The following is a 19,685-nucleotide window of genomic DNA, read 5'->3' on the forward strand; positions in this document are numbered from 1 at the left end:
TCCAAGAAAAATTCACGAGCAAAACTAATGAATCCAAATTTATTTTGGCTCCAACTTTGTTTGTCAAAAACATGATCGACATTTCTTTGTATTCTGTTCTGGTTTCAAGCTATTTCAGTCTGTTAGTTGGGGTTTTTAGGATTTAATCTGCAGAGATATGCCAATGATGAGCAAAGGTCTAATTACTGAAAAAATGTGCCTGAATGGCATAGTACTGAATTCGGATGCTGGTTCATTTTGCGTTACCTTTTCCGATGTTCTAACAAAACGTACAGTGTCATAAATATGTCAAAGGTTATCGGAACGTGTCTCATCTGCTAGGATCAGAAAATAAAAGTGGAATGTGCCTCAATGGCATAGTACTGAATTCGGATGTTGGTTCATTTTGCGTTACCTTTTCCGATGTTCTAACAAACGTACAATGTCATAAATATGTCAAAGGTTATCGGAACGTGTCTCATCTGCTAGGCATCAGAAAATAAAAGTGGAGATGCGAAGATTGAAAAAGTGTGAACCAAACCACTCATGTATCATTTATGAGCTTCCTATACACATCTTCTATTGTTTAATGCTAAACTTATTTCTTACCAAAAAAAAAAATGCTAAACTTATTTAAGGGTTCAATTCCACAAAATGATGGGAACACAGAAGTTTCTTGAGCACTGGGTTTCTACTCTTCATTCTTCAACATGAAGTCACTTAGTCTGAGGGATAAAAGTGTAGAGTAGATTTTTTCTGTTTCTCTCGTTCTAGAAAAAAAAAATAAAAAATGCTAAACTTATTTCTTACCAAAAAACAGATTTAAACTTATTTATTTGAAGAAGATTCCACTAAAAATGCAGCAACACAGGAAGTTTCTTGAGCACTCAATTTCTACTTCTTCATTCTTCAACATGAAGTCACTTAGGAGTTGAAATCATTCTGGGACTGTTCTAGCAGCCGACACCTCCTGAGGCTGCCGGGCCTGACCGGGCTCGACCTCATTTTCCCCCATGAGCTCCTGAAGCGACTTTCCTTTCGATTCAGGGACTAACAGAGTGAACAACATCCCTAAGAAGTTGATCACGCCGAGCATGATCGACGAGTTATTGACCCCAGTGCATGGTGGGTAACCGACGTCTCTATCTGCTAACACCTTCCCCTGAGCAGCGTACAAAAACCCAAAGGCCCCGATGATCGTCCCTGCCTTTCCACAAGCTGCTGATATGCCTTGGCAAGTCGACGGGAACCTCGCAGGGAAAATCTCTGCTGGCACAACGTACGTTGTGGCATTGGGCCCGAAGTTGGCAAAGAAGGTCAGCGATTACATGACCATGAAGCCAATGTGGTCTGGCTTCAGGGTCCAGTGATGGTAAGTGTTCGCAAGCGCAAATTGATGCGCTTATTCTTCATGACCGAATTCATGTTCGCGCTAGGATCCCTTACCGTCACTAGAACCTGAAGCCAAACCACACGGCTTCGTGATCATGTACTCATTGACCTTCTTCTTCGCCAACTTTGGGCCCAATGCCACAACGTTCGTTGTGCCAGCGGAGATTTTCCCCACGAGGCTCTGGTCGACTTGCCACAGCATATCAGCAGCTTGTGGAAAGGCAGGGGCGATCATGGGGGCCTTTGGGTTTTTGTATGCTGCTCAGGGGAAGGTGTCAGCAGATACTGGACCCTGAAGCCAAACCAAATTGGCTTCGTGATCATGTACTCGGTGACCTTCTTCTTCACCAACTTCGGAATGCCACAACGTTCGTTGTGCCACCGGACAGAGAATTCTCTGATGAACAAGCCGAAGTTGTTGGATCTCTCTTGCGCAATCCTTTCCACCTTCTCTTCCTAGGCCTCAAGGTCAACGTTCAACACCTTAGGCATGTCGGTGGTTGCCGCTTGCTTCGCTTTCGTGGTCGCTAGGGCAGTGTAATGAGCGGTCTCAGGCATCTTCATTCGCCAGTGGTAGGTCATAGTGGCCGGGATCGCTCCGAAGATCAGGATGATACTCCATAAGTAATCAGCTTCCAGAACGGTGGAGCCTTCCCTATCACCTGTGCTAAAATATGTCGAGCTTGAGCACGATATACGAATCTTGACCCAAGGTGAAGACGGAAAAAGGGCATAAAGTGTAGCAAACTTATCTCAGACTCAATCGAGTCCAGTAAAAGAGTAGGTGTGGCGAAGAACATGTAGCTACTAACTGGATAAAATTAAACTAAAGGATACCTAAGTGTTGCCACGATGACACAAGAATGCAAAAAGCGAACACCTTTTAAATGCGCCACATCTACTCAAAAAGGGATGCGACTGCTTGCACTTGTTGCCACGCTAGTGAAGTTTCCCAAAGAGCAAAAAAAGCCGAGCACTATGTTAATTAAAATCCCATGGAGACAAGCAAACCATGATCGCCCTCTGCAAATCAAAAACCACTGCAAAAATAAATCCATAAAAGGTAGAAAACGTCTTAGGCTATTGGAACCACCAAGAGTGATCGATCTAAAAAATAAGATTGTCGGAAAAAAAAATCACAACGGGCTGGTCAATAATAAAGAGCTCGAATTCTTAGTCACCAATAGACTAGCAAAAGCATTGATAATAATGCCGACCATAAGATCGTGATTCGTCCTATTACCATGTTTTAATTATGATCATGAATGGAAAAGAGATGAAAGAAAAGAAGAGAAACATCCAATGTTTATCCTGCTTCAGATGACCAAGAGAATTATCCCTTGGAAGCTAACCTCCACAAAGGTAAATCCCCAATTAAGTTATCCTCTAATAGGGAGCAATACTATGGGATTAAGATGATTTGACGTTCTTATCGTTCCAACACACATTATCTCAGTCAAGTCACCGATTGTCTACTTCGTTATTTTTTGCGAGTTGCTTCGGAGCCACAAGTGCAAAGGTGCAATTTCACATCATTGGGACCAGGTGGCATTTTTTCTCGTGAAAAATCAAAGCACCCTTGTCACCTTTATGGAATCCAAGGAGTAAGTCGTCGAAATCGACATTGATTCCGGAGTCGCAAGAAGAATTTTAGAATTGGAATGAGCAAAGCAAACGTTCCCACAGCCTTGGAGCTCCACCATCCTCGACAATACTACTCCTAATTGGAAAATTTAAAATCTTGACGGATTTCATACTTGGTTTGAGTTCCATGACAAATTTAGAAGCAAGAGGAACGACGTCAGATTAATTTTGGGTCGAACTTTAGTTTCCCGAAGACATGACATGCATTTCCCCGTATACTACGCTGGTTGAGCTATCTCAGTCCGCTCTGAGTTGGAGTTTTTAGGAATCTAAGAATACGACAATGATAAGCAAGCTCAGATTCCGCCAAACACGTTAGGTCTCATTATCTGCCAACAGGATAAATCCTTATGCTGATTCAGTGCGGGGTACCTTTTCCAATGTACTAATAGAGGCACAAAGTCATAGAAACGTCGAAGGTTATAAGAATGTGTCTTATAACCTTCATATATCTCGTACGATGTTCATATTCACGTCTCCTATTGTTTCTTTAACGCAAGATGGGAGTTTCTCTGACAAACTTATTCATCATGCACAACGATTCCCTAACATTCAGCAACACGGGAAGTTTAAGCACTCGCTGTCTACTTCGACAGTCTTCAACACAAACTCACTTAGGAGTTTGAAATCATTCTGGGTCTGTTCTAGGAGCGGACACCTCCTGAGGCTGCTCCGTCTGACTGGGCTCGTCCTCATTTTCGCCCGTGAGCTCCTCGAGTGACTTTCCTTTTGATTAAGGGACTAACAGAGTGAACAACATCCCAAAAAAGTTGATGATGCCTAGCATGATCAATGAGTACTTGACACCAATACCCAGCGTCTCTATCTGCTAATCCTTTCCCCTGCGCAGCATAAAGTGTCACACCCCGAACCTCGAGCGCGCGCACATCCCTCTGCGGTCAATACAAATGCGACGTTCCCAGGACGTATCGCCAACCCATTCATTTTTAATGCACATGCGGAAGCGAAATAATACCTCTAGTAACAAACAGCATGGGATAGGAAAACAAGGCATATTTCACAAAAGCCAACTTTTATAAACATTGGGTTTAGATACAAAACGAGTTTGGTCAAAAGTCTACAAAAAGGTCGGCTCTCAAAAAGAAGTTGTCCTACGACATACTAGCCAGACACATACGCCAATCCTTCAAACTCCACCTCCAAGGACTCCGGGGCATCGGCCCTCTACAACCCCACTAGCTAAGGACTTGAAAATTTAAAAATTTAATGCCCTTAAACCCTTATTAGGAAGAAAATACACCTTAGGGTGCTCTAGCCACACAACCACACAATAGAATAGAGGAGAGTTTAATGTTCTCACAATGCAAATAATCACAAATGCATATAAAACGCCTCAACAACTCAATCAATTACAAGGGTCTCGATTATGAGGCTAAACCATTATAACACGTCCCATACCATGCCATACAGTTTTGTCTCATAATCAAGCGCATCTAACTCAATCAATCATGCGTTCCAATTGTTAAATTTGCCCCTCAAGGGTACGACCTACTCATAAGTTTGGTGTCTATTGGCGTAACCAGGCATCGTCTCACCACCATTGAGCACAACGACGTCTCTCAAAGACGGCTTTCCCGAAGGAGTGTGGGTCCAAAATCTACATTGGAGTCCCACTGAGTGGGTATCCTATAAAGGGTAATGTTCGGCTTAAAAGCTCAAAACGGGTTTTCTTAACCAACACACAACCAATCAATCTCGGCTCAGAACACCGTGCATTGCACTCAAATGCCTCCATTAAAATGGTAATTCAAGCCTATTTTTTTCATATTAAAAACACTGTAAAAATAATTATGTTTGGGTACACGATTAAATCGAACTCAAAAAATTCATAACCTCTAATTTAAAATCTCACTATTTTATATAGTATATAAAACCATTTTCGGTGCTAAAATCCAACATCTGGGATTTTCTAAATAAATACTTGAAACTCACAATTTTTGAATAAATCACCAAAAATCTAATCAGCACTCAATTTGCACAATTTAACATCCAATTGCATAAGCTGAACACACCATTGCAATCAGCATGAAATTCCCAAGTTCATCGACTATCTCGGTATAATTTCTAGAAAATAATAAATAATTAAATATATTCCGAAATTAAATAAATAAATAATATATTATATTAATATAATTTAATAAAATAATATTTATAATTTCGAAATAATTAGCATTAATTAATTATCCACTAAACTAATCACATCCCTTAATCTAATTAACAATTAATTAAACTAATCTAACCATCTAACCATACTTAGCTTAATATAAACACCCCTTAAACATAATTAACCTCCTAAGCAAGGTTTAGCAAGTAAACTCACTAGATTTGTGAGCCAGTGAGTCCACGGCGACGACGACGCGGAGACGAGCGATAAACTCCAAAGTTGTGACACCAACCAAGGTCGGGAAGTGACCTAAAATGGGCCAAAAAGACTGAAAGCCCTTGCTAGCCTTCGGTTCTATCCAAGGACCAAAGGGTTGCTCGACTTGGCTGAAATGAGCAAGGAGGAGAATCGGCGGCGGCAGTGGAGTTAGGTGTGCTGGACGGCGGTGGCGACGGAGGCACACACCGGGACTTCTACCATGACGATCTAAGATGGTCCTGGGGTTGGAACAACAACCACAAACTCGGACTCCCACCGAAACACCAAAAATTGGACTCTTTGGAGGAGAAACGAGTTGAAAAGCTTCGGCTAGGGGTTGGCCGACAACCAACGGCACTTGGGGGTCGAGGGGGAGTGGCTGGTAGCTAGGGTGGGCGAAGGAAGGGTTGGAATGGGAGAAAAATGGCAAAAATCATGAAACAGTGTAGACTAGGTGGATTCTAGGCGATCTGGCAAGCGGCGACTTCCGGCTAGCGAGCGGGTCGGCCGACGGCTTCGTTCAGCGAGCGATTGGGCTCGTTTGTATGGTTTGGTTGTCCCGAGCATAATGGTGGGTGGCTTGGGAGCTGATTCGCACGGGAAGACAACTTTTAATTCATGTTTTTGGAAGAAAGTCAGTCGGAGCAAAAACAGGAAGACAGGAAAACAGGGGAGAGAGAGGGTCCGGTGGCTTGGTAGGCGTGCGACCGGCTAGGGGGACGCTGTGCTCGGTTTTCTTTGCAATTTATGAGCTCCCAACACTTCAACAATGGTTAAAGGAATGTTGAAGAGGAAGAAGAAGCAACTGGCTGAAGAGTGAAAGGACCCATATGCCCCAAAAGTCTTCCTCTCCTATCCCTAGGTCCCTTTGGCAAGGCCCCATCATTGGATTGTCATCCTTAGCCAATTTTGTGCACACTAAACCCCCTAGAACAAGTCTTATGTGGTCCAAAAGGTTGAGGGATATGGGAGCTACAAATTTGTGCACCTTCTCCCTATATTGGATTCCATTCTCTTCCAACTAACCTCCAATTGGACCTAAATTGGAGTCCGTAAATCCCACCAAGGTGTCTACATTCCAATTCATATTTTTCCTCGACAATCCATCCAACTTTAATCCCAAAAATGCGACAAAAAACGGTCATTGGATTTTTTCGGTCCAAAATACTCTTACTTTGAAAATTTGCCGAAAATCTCAGTTTGCATAAATTTTTTTGGAAGATGAGTCAATGGTCCTAAAATGACTCGTGATATGACAGAACTTTCAATTTCTAATTTCGGGTTCAATTTTGCGATTAATTTCGATCTGACACGATTTTAGCGTGTCATAATCTACTGGGTAGCTTTTAGAAACTTTTAATGCTTTTGACCTGTGGTCGATCATTTTCGAGCCACAAAGTGCATCTTCGACACATCAGTGACTCTCGGTTATCGTGAAAATCTCGAGATTTCAAATATAGACACAGGGTACTAAAATGACAGAGAAATCGATATAGTGCCAATGGACGAGAATTTTGCAATTAGGTAGAATCACCCACACTTAATCTCATACCTCTGTCGAATTGATATGTCTCCAGTCTATGATCGATTTTGACAATGTCGTAATAACCCTTGCAGATTAGTACGGTCGAACAGTCGTTGTCGGGTCGAATTCTCAAGTCTGTTACGTCAAAATTTCTTAACGGTTTCACCTAATAGATTAGTTAACTCGTGAGTGGCCAAGTCAGAGAAAAAGACTATAGGCGTGTCGATAAAATGCCCATTTCATCTCATCGAAATCAGAATTGAAAATCAGGATGTCACATAGAGAAACCTGAAGGCCTCGACGATTGCCCTTGCTTTTCCACATACTATTGATATATTGTGGCAAGTTGACTGGAGCCTTGCTGGGAAAATCTCCGCTGGCGCGACAAATGTTGTGGCATTGGGCCTGAAGTTGGTGAAGAAGAAGGTCAGCAAGTGCATGATCACAAAGCCGATGTGGTTTGCTTTCAGAGTCCAGTGATGGTAAGGGATTGCTAGAGCGAACATGAACACGGTCATGAAGAAGAGGCCCAACAATTGGATAGCGAATCTTCTGTAAGTACTAATATGAACACCTAGAGGAGGTGAATAGGTGTGAAGACAATTTTCGCAAGGAATAGTAGAAATATTTCACTTTTAAGACTGAGTCTGAAGTACAACAAACTTTGAGTGAGTTCAGACTTTACCAGTTAAATAGAACTACGAACAAAATAAAGGAGTTTGGAGAAGAGAATAAGAACACAAAATTTATAGTGGTTTGGCTTAGATCAAATCTATGTCCACTCTCTATGCTGACAGCCTTCTGGCTAGATTTCACTAAGAATCAAAAGAGATTTTACAGCCTTGTGATCTCAAATTCATAGTGAAGAGTCTCTACTGCTCTCTCACAAAGTCTCACTATGAATCTCTCTTTTGAATACAACTTTTAGCTTAGTATTTGGAATAACAAGGAAATGGAAAGTTTTAGACTTTGAAATTTTTCTTTCACGCACTCTATCAAACAACTAGAGAGTCTGCCTTAAATACTCCTTCATGCCTTCTCAACCGTTGGCACTTTCCAAGGGAATTCTTCCAATCTACCCGTTGGACAGAATCAATCAAGGAGATCTTGAGCCATTTGAAGATTGTGATGAAAGCTTATCAATCATGTTCGCCCATACAATCAGGATCTTGGTTTCCATAAGTAGATTATTTCCACATTTACTTGCAATTCAAAAAAATTTGATTTATCTAGATTGATTTCAATAAAGATAATCAATCCCGTAGGTGATATATTCATCCAAAAAGCCATCCATAAACCATACGAATCGAACTCCTGAAAAGATAAATAAAATCTCGCATATGGATAAGTCTTCATTCTCTAGTAGTGTTTAGTTTGGAATTTGTCAGTGTGGATAGACTTCTAATGTCGAATAGACTTTGACACTAAAAAACTTTGACACTAAAGTCTGAAAATTTTCAAAATAGACTTTGGATAAATTTTATCAACTTCAAAAAATCAAAGGAGTTTTCTTCAACAATCTCCCCATTTTTTATGGTAACAAAACTTCCATGTAGTTTTAAGAACTTATAACCTACAAAACAACACTTTAGCAGTACATGATATAAAGAAAAATAAGGATTTTGGATAACTCGATCCTGCAACCACAGAAAACATGTTAATCTTGAAAAATAGTCAAACATCAAGATTTAAGCCTTCATCTATATCCGTAATCATGACCACAAAAATTCCACAATAGTTAAGTTCTGCAGAATATAAATATGAAACAGTCAAATAGAAATCAAATCTGCAATAATAATAAAAAAAAACAATGCAATAAACAACAAAACAAAAGTTCAAATTTGCACGATTTTTTCCCCTTTTTTTATCAGCAGCAAAAAGTGGAGAAAATTAAAATCGAAAAGAGATATGAGGAAATCAAATTTGTCTTGGAATTCGAATGAGCTAGAAATCCCCCATAGACTGAACTGTCTCTTCCAACTTTCACACTGTCTCCTTCAGCTTCTCAACATCTTTGATCTTGGCAGTCTGTGAAACTTGCTGATGTAAAGCTTGAACTTGTAAGTTTAAATACTGCACCTTCTCATTGAGAGAATCTGAAGTAGATTGCAAAGTAGAGTGAAGCTTCTATATCTCAAATTCCATACTATATTGTTGTGCTTTTATCTCTAGAAGGAGCTTAAGCAGCCTTTGAAAATTTGCATTAGGTTTTGTTTGCACACTAGCCTCAGCATGTTGAATTCGTGGAGTGTTGAGTGATGAGGGAATATCAACTGGTCTACTTCCAAGTCTTGGAGTAGATTCTCCAATATCAGCTACAGGAAAATGAGAAGCAAAGACTTCTTCTAGGTCGGCAGGAGATCAACTAATATCATCACTTGTAAAGTGAGGAGAAGAAGCACTTGTTTTCTCACAAGCTCCCCATGTTTCCTTTCCTACAGGTGGAGAAAGGAAAACTTCTTCTTGCTCTTTCTCGTTATCAGCACAAAAGTGATGTTCTTTTTTTGTTTTTTCTCCTATTTGTCCACTCCTTGTTGCTTCTGAATCCTCAGATAAGGATATTGCAATCATTGCTTCATAAGAGTCATCCCGACCCTCTTCTTCTACAGCTTCTCTTCCTGCTTCTTCTCTTTCCACTATTTCTTCTCTATCTGCTCTTCCTTCTTCTCTTTGCTCACACTCAAATAAATGTATTTTAGAAGTCATAACACTCAAGTGATCAGAAAAAGAAAAAAAAAAGTTATGGCACTCAAGTGACCATCGTACAAAAGTTGCAGCACTTGTTTTATTTTTATCTCGAGACAACTCTAGTGATTCCATTTACTGAGTTAGGAGGAGAAAATGAAGGCATGAGGAGAATGACCTTGAAGTCAAATTGGAAACACTAGATTTGAGGGAAACCTCAATCTAGATGACTTTGACGATTGTTTACACATTATTGATGAGTACTTGAGTTCCACTCATACTCGGATGAAAAGAGATGAAAAGTTGTTGTTTTTCAAGTTGAAGAAGTATGCTTCACTTTTTTGGGAAAACTTGAAGAATCAGAGACTTTGGAAAGGGAGGAGTCAAATTAAAATTTGGGAAAACTCAATAAACTTATAAAGAAGGAGTTATTGCCCAATAACTACAAGCTAGACTCGTTCAAGATGAAATTTGTCAAGCAGCATGGAAATGAGCATTGAAGAATATATCCAAGATTTTCAGCAACTCCTTATGAGGCACGATATTCAAGAAGTAGACCATTGCTCGTTTTCTTGGTGGTATGAATATGGAGATTGCCAATTTGGTCGAACTTCAACTATATTGATCATTTGAAGAGTTTGTGAACTAGTCATGAAGGTTGAGAAACAACTAAAATGTGTTAAGGGTTTGTCGACCAAATCATCAATAAATAGGACACCCCTTTTCATGATTGCTTCTTTTATACCTCAAAGAAAGGACAAAGACAAATAGATAGTCGCGAAATTATCAACGAACTCCCCAAAAAGGCTAACAACAGCATTCGAAAGTGCTTCAAGTGCCACGGTTAGAATATTTTCAAGCCAATTGTCCTAATTGATGGGTTGTGACTTTTAAGGATATTAAGAAGATTAATATGGATATCAAGAAGATTAATATGGGATATCAAGAAGTTCCTTCCCAGTAAGGACTTCTATCACTCCACCGCCCAATTTTCCTTTGGAGTTCCTTGCTACCTTATTTGGAGATACAGGAATGAGATTCTGTTTAGAAATTACACCTTCACGGTTCCAGCTTTGAAGAATCACTTGATTAAAGTAGTTAAGGATAAGGCCCCGACTTTCACTAATGTTGAAGACAATCCAAGAAATAGGAGGCTTCAACGCAGATGGGGGATTGACCCTTGTATTTTCTATTCCTCTTCAATACTTACTTAGCATTCTTGTTGTTCGGTTTTTGTTGCTGGGTGGGCCGTTGCGGTGCTTTGTTGCTTCCGTGGAGTCTCTCGTTGTCGCTTGTGGACAGGGTTCTTTAGTCCTAGGTTTTGGGCTTCGATTGCCACTGTTTGGCTGGCTGGTCGCCTTCTTTTGTATTGGTCCTACTGTTGGTTGTGACCGTCGTTGTGTGACCGTGCCTTCTTGCTCTTCTGCCTTGTAGGCTTTTGTTTTTTCTTGTTTCAGCACCCTTCCACTCAGTATGCCTTGTTCATTTTGAGTGTAAGCTTTGGTGCCGTTTGCTTGTACCTATTGGTTAAGCTTAATACAATTACCTTTCACCCAAAAAAAAAAAAAAAAAAAAAAAACATAACATCGATCACATTAAATTTGATTTGAGGAGGAAGATGAGAATGTAGAACAACCGGAGGAGTGAGAATTGCTTGTTATTGGGAGAGCTTTGCATACCACTATTTTTCCAAAAGTGGAGGAGCAAAGGGAAAATATATTTCAAATATGTTGCACCATCAACAGTAAGGTATGTAATTTCATCATTGATGGATGAGCTTTATATATTTTTCCAACGGATTTGCCACATACATTACCTCCCATAAGAGTGATTTGCTTCTTGGTACTTCTCTACCCAACAAAACTGCTTATCAATACAATCCCAAGAAAACCAAGGATCTACAATGACAAGACAATGAGCTGATTGCAAGAGGATATGTAATGGACAGCATGAGTCCTTGTTTAATTCTATCCCTACTCATGCCGAAGAAAGATGGATCCTTCAAATGTATGTCGATAGCCAAACCATCAACAACATAACGGTCAATTATAAATACCCATACCTAGACTAGATTATATGCTCAACGAGTTGCATGGTTCAAAAGTGTTCTCCAAGATTGATCTAACGAGTGCCTACCAATAGATTTGAATGAGAGAAGGAGATGAATGAAAAACGGTTGTCAAGACCAATGGGGGCCTTTATGAGTGGCTAGTCATGCCATTTAGTTTATCAAATGCTCCCAACACCTTTATTGGTTGATGAATGAGATCCTTTGTCCCTTTATTGGTTGATTTTTGAATTTGTTTGTCACAACGGCATTCTTGTTTATAGCAATATTGAGGAGGAGCATGTCTCTTATTTACAACGGGTTTTTGAAGTCTTGAGAAAGCAAAAACTCTATGCGAAATTGGAGAAATAACAGTTCCTTTTGACAAGTATCATATTCTTGGCCATGTAGTTCCAAGGACGGGATCTCTATCAATTAGTCGAATTGGAGGCAATCAAGACTTGGCCAATTCCAAAATCGACCGATGTAAGGAGTTTCTATGGACTTGCATTTTTCTTCCGATGATTTGTGAACAACTTTACTAGCATCATGGCTCCAATTATGAAATGCATGAAGAATGGAATTTTTTAGTGGACTAACACCGCGCACAATGCTTTTGAAATCATAAAACACAAGTTTTGCGAGTCCCTTATCCTTGTTCTTCCAGGTTTTGATAAAGTGTTTGAGATTGAGCAATGCAAGTGGAGTTAGTATTGAGGCTATTCTTATCGAAGCTTAAAGACCTCTAACATATTTCTATAAAAAGCTAGCAGGGTCAAGAAGGAATTATTCTACCTATGATGCGGAGTTTATGCAATCGTAAAGGCTCTCAATTGTTGGAGTCACTACACGAGGCGCAAACAATTCATTCTCCATTCTGATAATGAAACTCTAAAGTATATTAGTGGCCAGCATAAACTCAACTCGAGATACACCAAATGGGTTTAATCCCTTTAATTGTTTTACTTTGTCTCAAAATATAAACTTGGTAAGACTAATGTTGTGGCAAATGCCCTGTCGAGAAGGTACTCAATGCTCATTGTTATAAACCTTGGGTTCTTGGCTTCAATTCATTGAAAGACTGTACGCTGAAGATATCGAGTTCTCGATCATCATCGACAACTGCAAAAATGGAGTTCATGTTGTTTACTTGATTCCGGATAGGTTCCTCTTTAAGCAAAAAAGGAAAAAAAATCTATGTGCCAAAGAGTTTCTTCAAAGAGTTATCAATTTGGGAAGCATATGACAGAAACTTGGCATGTTACTTTTAAATCAATAAAAAAATTCTTGAAGGACTTCAAGAATGTTTTTATTGGCCGAAAATGAATAGAGATTTATATGTAATTATTTCCAAATGTTCAACATGTCAAATGGCAAAAAGTCATTTCCATCAAGGGCTTTATACTCTAATTCCAATTCCACCACAGCCTTGGGAGGAGGCATGGATTTTATTGTGGCACTCCTAAGAACTCAGAGGAAGAAAGATACCATCATGATGGTGGTTGATCAATTTTTGAAGATGACACATTTCATTCCATGTTGTAAGACGGATGACGGAGTTAGTCTTTAATCAAAATTCCAAGTTCCTAGATTACTTTTAGGAGAACCTAAGGAGAATTCTTGGCACTAAACTCTTATTCAACATCATTTGTCATCCACAAATAGATAGCCAAACTAAGTAACAAACCACACCCTTCACAACTCTTCTTCAAAGTATGGTGAATAAGACTTTGAAGGATTGGGAGTTAAAGCTTATGCATGCTTAATTGCTTAAAATTGATCGCCAAGTTACATTATTGGTTGATCACCTTTTGAAGTTGTGTATGGAATCAACCCTCTCACACCTATTGACTTGATTTCCATTAGAGAGCCAAGGTGAAGAAGAAACTTCATTAGTAGATTTAATCCAAGATTGAAAAGGAAAATGAGTTTTAAAAAAAAAAAAACAAGTATAGAAAGAAGGCTCAATTTTAGCTAGGTTATCTTGTGTGATACACTTGAGGAAAGAGAGGTTTCTATCTCGTAGAAAGAACAAACTCATCCCTAGAGCTAATGGCCTATTTAAAATACTTGAGAGAATCGGTGACAATGCATAGAAGTTTGATCCCTTGAAGATTATGGCATCTTGACTACTTTCAATGTGAGACTTTTGGCTTATTTTGAAGATAAAGGCCTATCAAATTTGAGTCAATTAACCTTTGGAGGTTGATGTAGGAATGCCATATTCCATTGAACAACTCTTAAGCTCAACTTAGGTCTCATTAATCAATCTAGCCCAATCCGTCCTCCTACAAGTAAAGGCTAATTTCGACTACAATTTGATTCGATGGTCCAAGATTAAAGATATCTATTCTAGAATGAAGTTGTTAAGTCAATGGACTAGTTGTCAATTTAATGGTTGTTGATTGACTGCTAACATGTCCATTAACAAGTTTGCTATCGACTTTGAGGCTGTTAATCAATTACCTTGCAATGGAAGTCTATTCTAGTTGATTTTCATTGCTATTGTTTGATCTTCGAATGTGGCTATTCAGCTTCCAAGGCTGGTGGACGAATTTGGAGGGTCTACTTTTAATTGCAATGTATCCAGTCTTAGTTAAACACATTTAGTCCTAGCTATCATGCGTCTTATACTATTGTTGGTTAAAAGTCCTAACTTTATCAGTTTTAAGTGTGTTGATGGCTTTAAGAGTCATTATTACATATCTATCCATAGTCATCAAGATATTATAGAATTCCAAAAGTCATTTTCTTTTGCTTAGTACAGCCCCTCTATTAAAAAGAGGTGCAATCCCTTTTTGTAGGGGAAGACTTGAATTTGATGATTATATGAGATTTTCCTCAAGTTGGTGAATTTTTATCTTGATTTCTTATCAAATTCCTTTGGTGGTGAACCATAAGTTATTTATGCTTGACTAGTGGTGATCCTTTATGCCTTGGTAGTGAACTTTATCTAGATCCTGAAGTCTTTTATACTTGGTGGATGGTTTGTTAATGGCAATTTCATCTCGAGTCCTTTAAGCTTGGCTAGTGGTATGAATTTTTAGGCCTTGGTGGTGAACTCAATCTATTCATATGCCATTTTCCCATACATACACATCCATTAAAAACCTTTCCATCATCCTTTTCATTAAACACTCTCACGTATATTTTTACCCAGAAAAAGAACTTCGGAATTTCTCACTCATGTCACACATGATCAATTATTGTCTTGATAATGGGAGGCAATGTTCACAAATTAGCAAAGTCTGACTGTTGTTTCTTTTTTTGACCAGTTTGAGAGTCCTTTCATGGAAAGCTATTAATTTCGTGCAGTTCAATCATTCATAATCTTAGGAGAACGTATTATGAGCCTTTAATGAGGATTTTTGTATTATTATGATTTTTCAAAAAAAAAGCAAGAAAAAAGAGAGTAGCTTTGACTAGTCATAAAAATGAAATGCACGAACGCTGACGAGTACATAAGATCTAAAAGTATTATGTATCTCGATCGCAAGGTAAGATCAGAACATCGTAAGTATAAAAAACATTATTGCCCATCGCCTAATTTAACTCGTTTTCGTGAAAAGGAAAAAGACCGTGGACTTGCTTTCTTATGAGAGTTTTTCAATTAAGGAACCATTTTTTTCTGTTTTTCTTTTTCTTTTTTTCAACTCACCTAACTTGAGTCGTATATTTAATGCGAGACACATGAAATCTCCAAAACAAATATTGTGTATTTTTCAACTTAATTATTCTTTCTAAAACTTTGATTCGATGTGGATTTTACTTCAGAGTTCCTTCAAATTTGCTCATAATAGGAGCCCGAGCCGACACCGACACCGACATGACCATCCCAATGGCCAGTGCTGCCCTTCTATCTTGTCTCCGCCTCAGTTCTAGATTCGTTGCGGTTGCATCCCCCTAGAGTTCGACTCTCTCTCAAATGCTTCCATGCCCTGCCGTTATAGCCACACACTACTCAAGACCTTGGGTTAAGGCCATCTAAGTCCCTAAACTAAATTTTGGGATATAGCGACGGCCTCGATCTTTGGTTGCACCATCATGAGCCCGGAGTTGGAGAAGGCAGCCGATTGTGGAGGAGGCAAGGCAAAGATCAATAGAGATTGTGATGGTAATACAACTTGAGCCGTGGCAGGGAGAGAGAAAGAGAGAGAAAGGAACGATGGGGATGTCACACCCCGATCCTCAAGCACACGCACATCCCTTACATTTGGTCGATTTTGAAAGCGATATCCCAAGACGTATCACCAACCATTTTTCATTTTTAATATGCACATGCGGAAGCAGTTATAAATCCCTAGACAATAAAGCAATAGGATATAAAAGTAGGGTCATATTTTTCATACTGAAATTCACAACTATTCTTTTATACAAGCACCTCATAATATATAATGCAATACTATTCACAGGGGTCTAATCTAACACTTATCCACATATAATCAAGGTCTGACAAAATGGGATGGGATTCAGTCCTTATCCGGATCGTACTCAGGATCCTCCTCATGGTCATCTTCTTCTCTAAAATCTTTCTTCTCATCTAGTTCCACATTAGGGTTCTCCTCTTCAGATTCCTCCTCCTCAGGCTCCTCATCAGGGTCCTGAAATGGTTATTCAATAACCATTGAGACCACGTCTCAGCAAGTTCTACTCCTTAAAACCCAATTAGTAAACTAATACACCTTAAGCTGTCTATGCACAATATGAGTCAGATGACTTACTTTGGCCTCAGATTCCACCTGCATATTATTAGCACATATCAAATAGACATCCAAGCAATCACATCACTGATCGAAGCATCAATCAAATCGACCCGGTCGATTACACGCCAACAAGACCACTCACGGTCATTTCCATTCAATCAATTAATTCACAACGCCGATCAAAGTAATGATCAAAAGCGATGATCAACGATGACCATTCCCTGGCCAATCGTTCAATCAATCAATGCATAGCACACATCAAATAGACATCCAACGATAACCATTCCCCGGCCGATTACACGCCAACAAGACCACTCACGAATTTCAATCAATCAATTGATCAAATGGATCAAATCGATTACATATCAACGATGATTCGATCGGTTCAATCAATCAACTGACAAACGGATCAAATCATTCTCGATAATTATTCTCAACGTTCCAATTCAACATTCTCACTCAAAAATAGGCTCAAGGCGCTAAAGGTGACCCCAACACGAAATCTTGTCATCGTGCGGTACTTAGTCCTTGCCCCCAAATAACAATAGTATAAGGCGCTAGAGGTAATTCACATGAAATCTCGCTATCATGTAGTACTTAATCATTCACTACAAAATGCAATAGGGTAAGACGCTAGAGGTGACTCACACGAGGTCTTACCATCGTGTAGCACTTAGCCTTTCACTATGCATAACAATGATGTAAGGCACTAAAGATAATTCCCATGCGACTCAAGTCGCCATGTAATACTTAGCCCTTAACTGCAATAAGCAATGGTATAATGCACTAGATGTGACTCACATGAAGTCTTCTACTCGTGTAGTACTTAGTCCTTTATTTGCTCATGACCCAATGACATTGTGCCTCGTATTTAAATTCCTCAATTCAAAAAACTTCTTGGCCTAATTTCTTCATATTAAAAATATCCGATAAAATCTCATGCGTGGGCATACGGTTGGCCTTAGCCAAAATATAATATTTTTTTTCCATAACTCCCACCTTTTCTGCAATCCATTCAAATATTTTTGGCATTGTCAACCGATGCCCGGTTATTTTTCAATTAATAACTAAAGATTATTCAATTAAAGAATAATTCCTAGTTTCACAAATAATTCAATTCAGCACAAAATAAAGCTCAATTAAATAAACAAACTACGCCACAACAATCAGCACCAAATTTTGGTCACCAGTCCATCCCAGTTGAATTTCCGGAAAATAAATAATTAAATAATTAATTTTGAAAATTAAATAAATTAAATACAATAATTCCAAATTAGCACCACATAAAACTCAATTAAATAAATGGACTGCACCACGATCATCATCATAAAATCATGGTCACTGGCCATCCCAATTGAATTTCCGGAAAATAAATAAATAAATAATTAATTTCAAAAATAATATTTAATTCCTAAAAATTCCAATTAGTCCCGAATTGCCTAATTAATACCCGATAAGGGTCGGGAAAATCCCAAGAAGCATCCAATAAATAGTATTACGTGCATACTCGCTAATTGCACAATCCAATTGACTAACATGCATCACAATTATCTAATAATCACTAATTTACTCTAATCTAACCACCTAATTACACTTAATTAAATCTAATCAATCTTTAAGTATAATTAGCAAACTAAGAAGGCATTAGTGAGTAAAACTCACTTGAGCAAAGCGAAGACCGGAACACCGCTACGACGACGCGACGGTGGCCGAACTTGGGCCGACTTGCTTCATGGGCCCAAGATGGGCTAAACTTGTTGGGCCTTGCTGAAATACAAATGATGCGGGGCTTGAAACTAAACTGAACTGGGCTTCAAAAAGCTGGGCCGAGTTATTAAATCTTTGGGCCGAATTTGGACTGAAATGAGCTGCTGGACCAACAAATTTTGCTGGGCTTGAAATTCAATGGGCTGAAGACACTTGCTGGACTTGAAGACTTCAACTGGGCCGAAATTTGCTGGGTTTCAAATCCAATTGATGATGGGCTGGATGCTGGGCTGGCTTGTTGCGGCAGATCCACGAGCTGAAGAAGACGCGGCGAAGAAGCTGCTACTCGTGGACGCAAGGCAAGAAACAGAGGTGGCTTCGTGGACTGGAAAAGAAGGCTGACTTCGGCTTCAAATTGGGCCGAACGAAGAAGATGGGGCTGGCTTCGCTCGAATTGATGCTGGACGAGTGAGCAGCGAACACGGGGCTGCTGCAGGCGTGCGGTCGAAGACGGAGCAGACGAGGAAGCAGCTGGTCTTCGAGCAGACCGAAATCCACGAGCGTTGAAGGCAGCGACAGAGAGGAAGCAGCTTCGTTTGACGTCACGCGGCCAGCTGGAGACAGAAGCCGCGAAGGTGGTTGAGCTGGCTTCGGTCGGCTGAAATTCTCGAGCGTTGAAGATGGATGATTGACTTGGCGAAGGCGGACGTGGCAGCTCGGTCGGTCGAAGATGAAATGGAGCGGTTGATTCGGTAGGCTTGCTTCTCGGTGGATTGTGGGCTTGCAGGCAAGAGGAAATGGACGCGCGGCAAGGAGTCAACCAAATTGAAGAAGAACGTGGACGCGGCCGTTTCCAAGAGCCTCGGTGGAGATGACGGTCAACAAGAGGGCTTCATGGCAAGGGGTTTGACCGAATCAAAGAAATTGTGGCCAAAATGAAAAGCTGATGGTGGAGATGGACGTTCATGAATGGGGGAAAGGATGAGCGGTAGAGAGAAACTGAAAATTGAGATGCAGAGAAAACGAAAGATGAAATGAAGGAGAATCCAGATGCGGTAGAAGCAGAGGCGTCGAAGGAGATGGTGGTCCCCTCAAAAGTCTACATGATTATCCTAATGTCTCCCATTTACTTTCCAACCAATTTCCACCAAAATAAACCAAATTAAAGCAAAAAATGCAGCCCTTAGTCCGATTCCGAATTTCCTTAATTTTTGGTTCCAATTCTTCGTTCGATTCTCCAAATCAACGTCCAATTTTGGTGTGGAAAAATCCCGAACAATTTTCAATAAGTCCCCAACACTCAAAGGCTTGTCTTGTAAGTCCAAATTTCCTCCGATTGAGCCCATTCGAATTTCTGCTAATTTCTGCGACGTCCGAAACGATTTTTTGTAAAAATCCCAAACTCGACGAAACTTCTCCAAAAGACAAGATGACGTCCTATAAATGAACCGTGACATGCCCGAATGTCCGATTTCCGAAACCGAATTCAATTTCGTGGTTAAAATCGACCGAACGTGATTTTAGGCCGATCCAACCTATTGACTAGCTTTTATGGATTTTACCGCGGTTATATCTCTTAACGGCTTCACCCAATAGAATAGATTGATTAACTCATAAATG

General features: G+C 39.7%; 1 protein-coding gene and 1 long non-coding RNA gene across 2 annotated transcripts; both read right to left on the reverse strand.

Annotated features, from left to right (window-relative positions):
* Positions 1–916: 916 nt before the first annotated feature.
* LOC104417217 (low affinity inorganic phosphate transporter 1-like) lies at positions 917–9,629 on the reverse strand. Its single transcript, XM_010028526.2, has 3 exons — positions 9,338–9,629; positions 7,262–7,497; positions 917–1,210 (listed from the first exon to the last, which is right to left on the reverse strand). The coding sequence occupies exons 1-3, from the start codon at positions 9,627–9,629 to the stop codon at positions 917–919; spliced, it is 822 nt and encodes a 273-aa protein (XP_010026828.1).
* Positions 9,630–15,973: 6,344 nt separating this feature from the next.
* LOC120287075 lies at positions 15,974–19,100 on the reverse strand. Its single transcript, XR_005545643.1, has 2 exons — positions 18,021–19,100; positions 15,974–16,256 (listed from the first exon to the last, which is right to left on the reverse strand). It is a non-coding gene; the product is annotated as an uncharacterized LOC120287075 (long non-coding RNA).
* Positions 19,101–19,685: the final 585 nt, after the last annotated feature.

Source organism: Eucalyptus grandis, chromosome 8 (genome assembly GCF_016545825.1).
Source record: "Eucalyptus grandis isolate ANBG69807.140 chromosome 8, ASM1654582v1, whole genome shotgun sequence".
NCBI classification, from domain to species: Eukaryota; Viridiplantae; Streptophyta; class Magnoliopsida; order Myrtales; family Myrtaceae; genus Eucalyptus; species Eucalyptus grandis.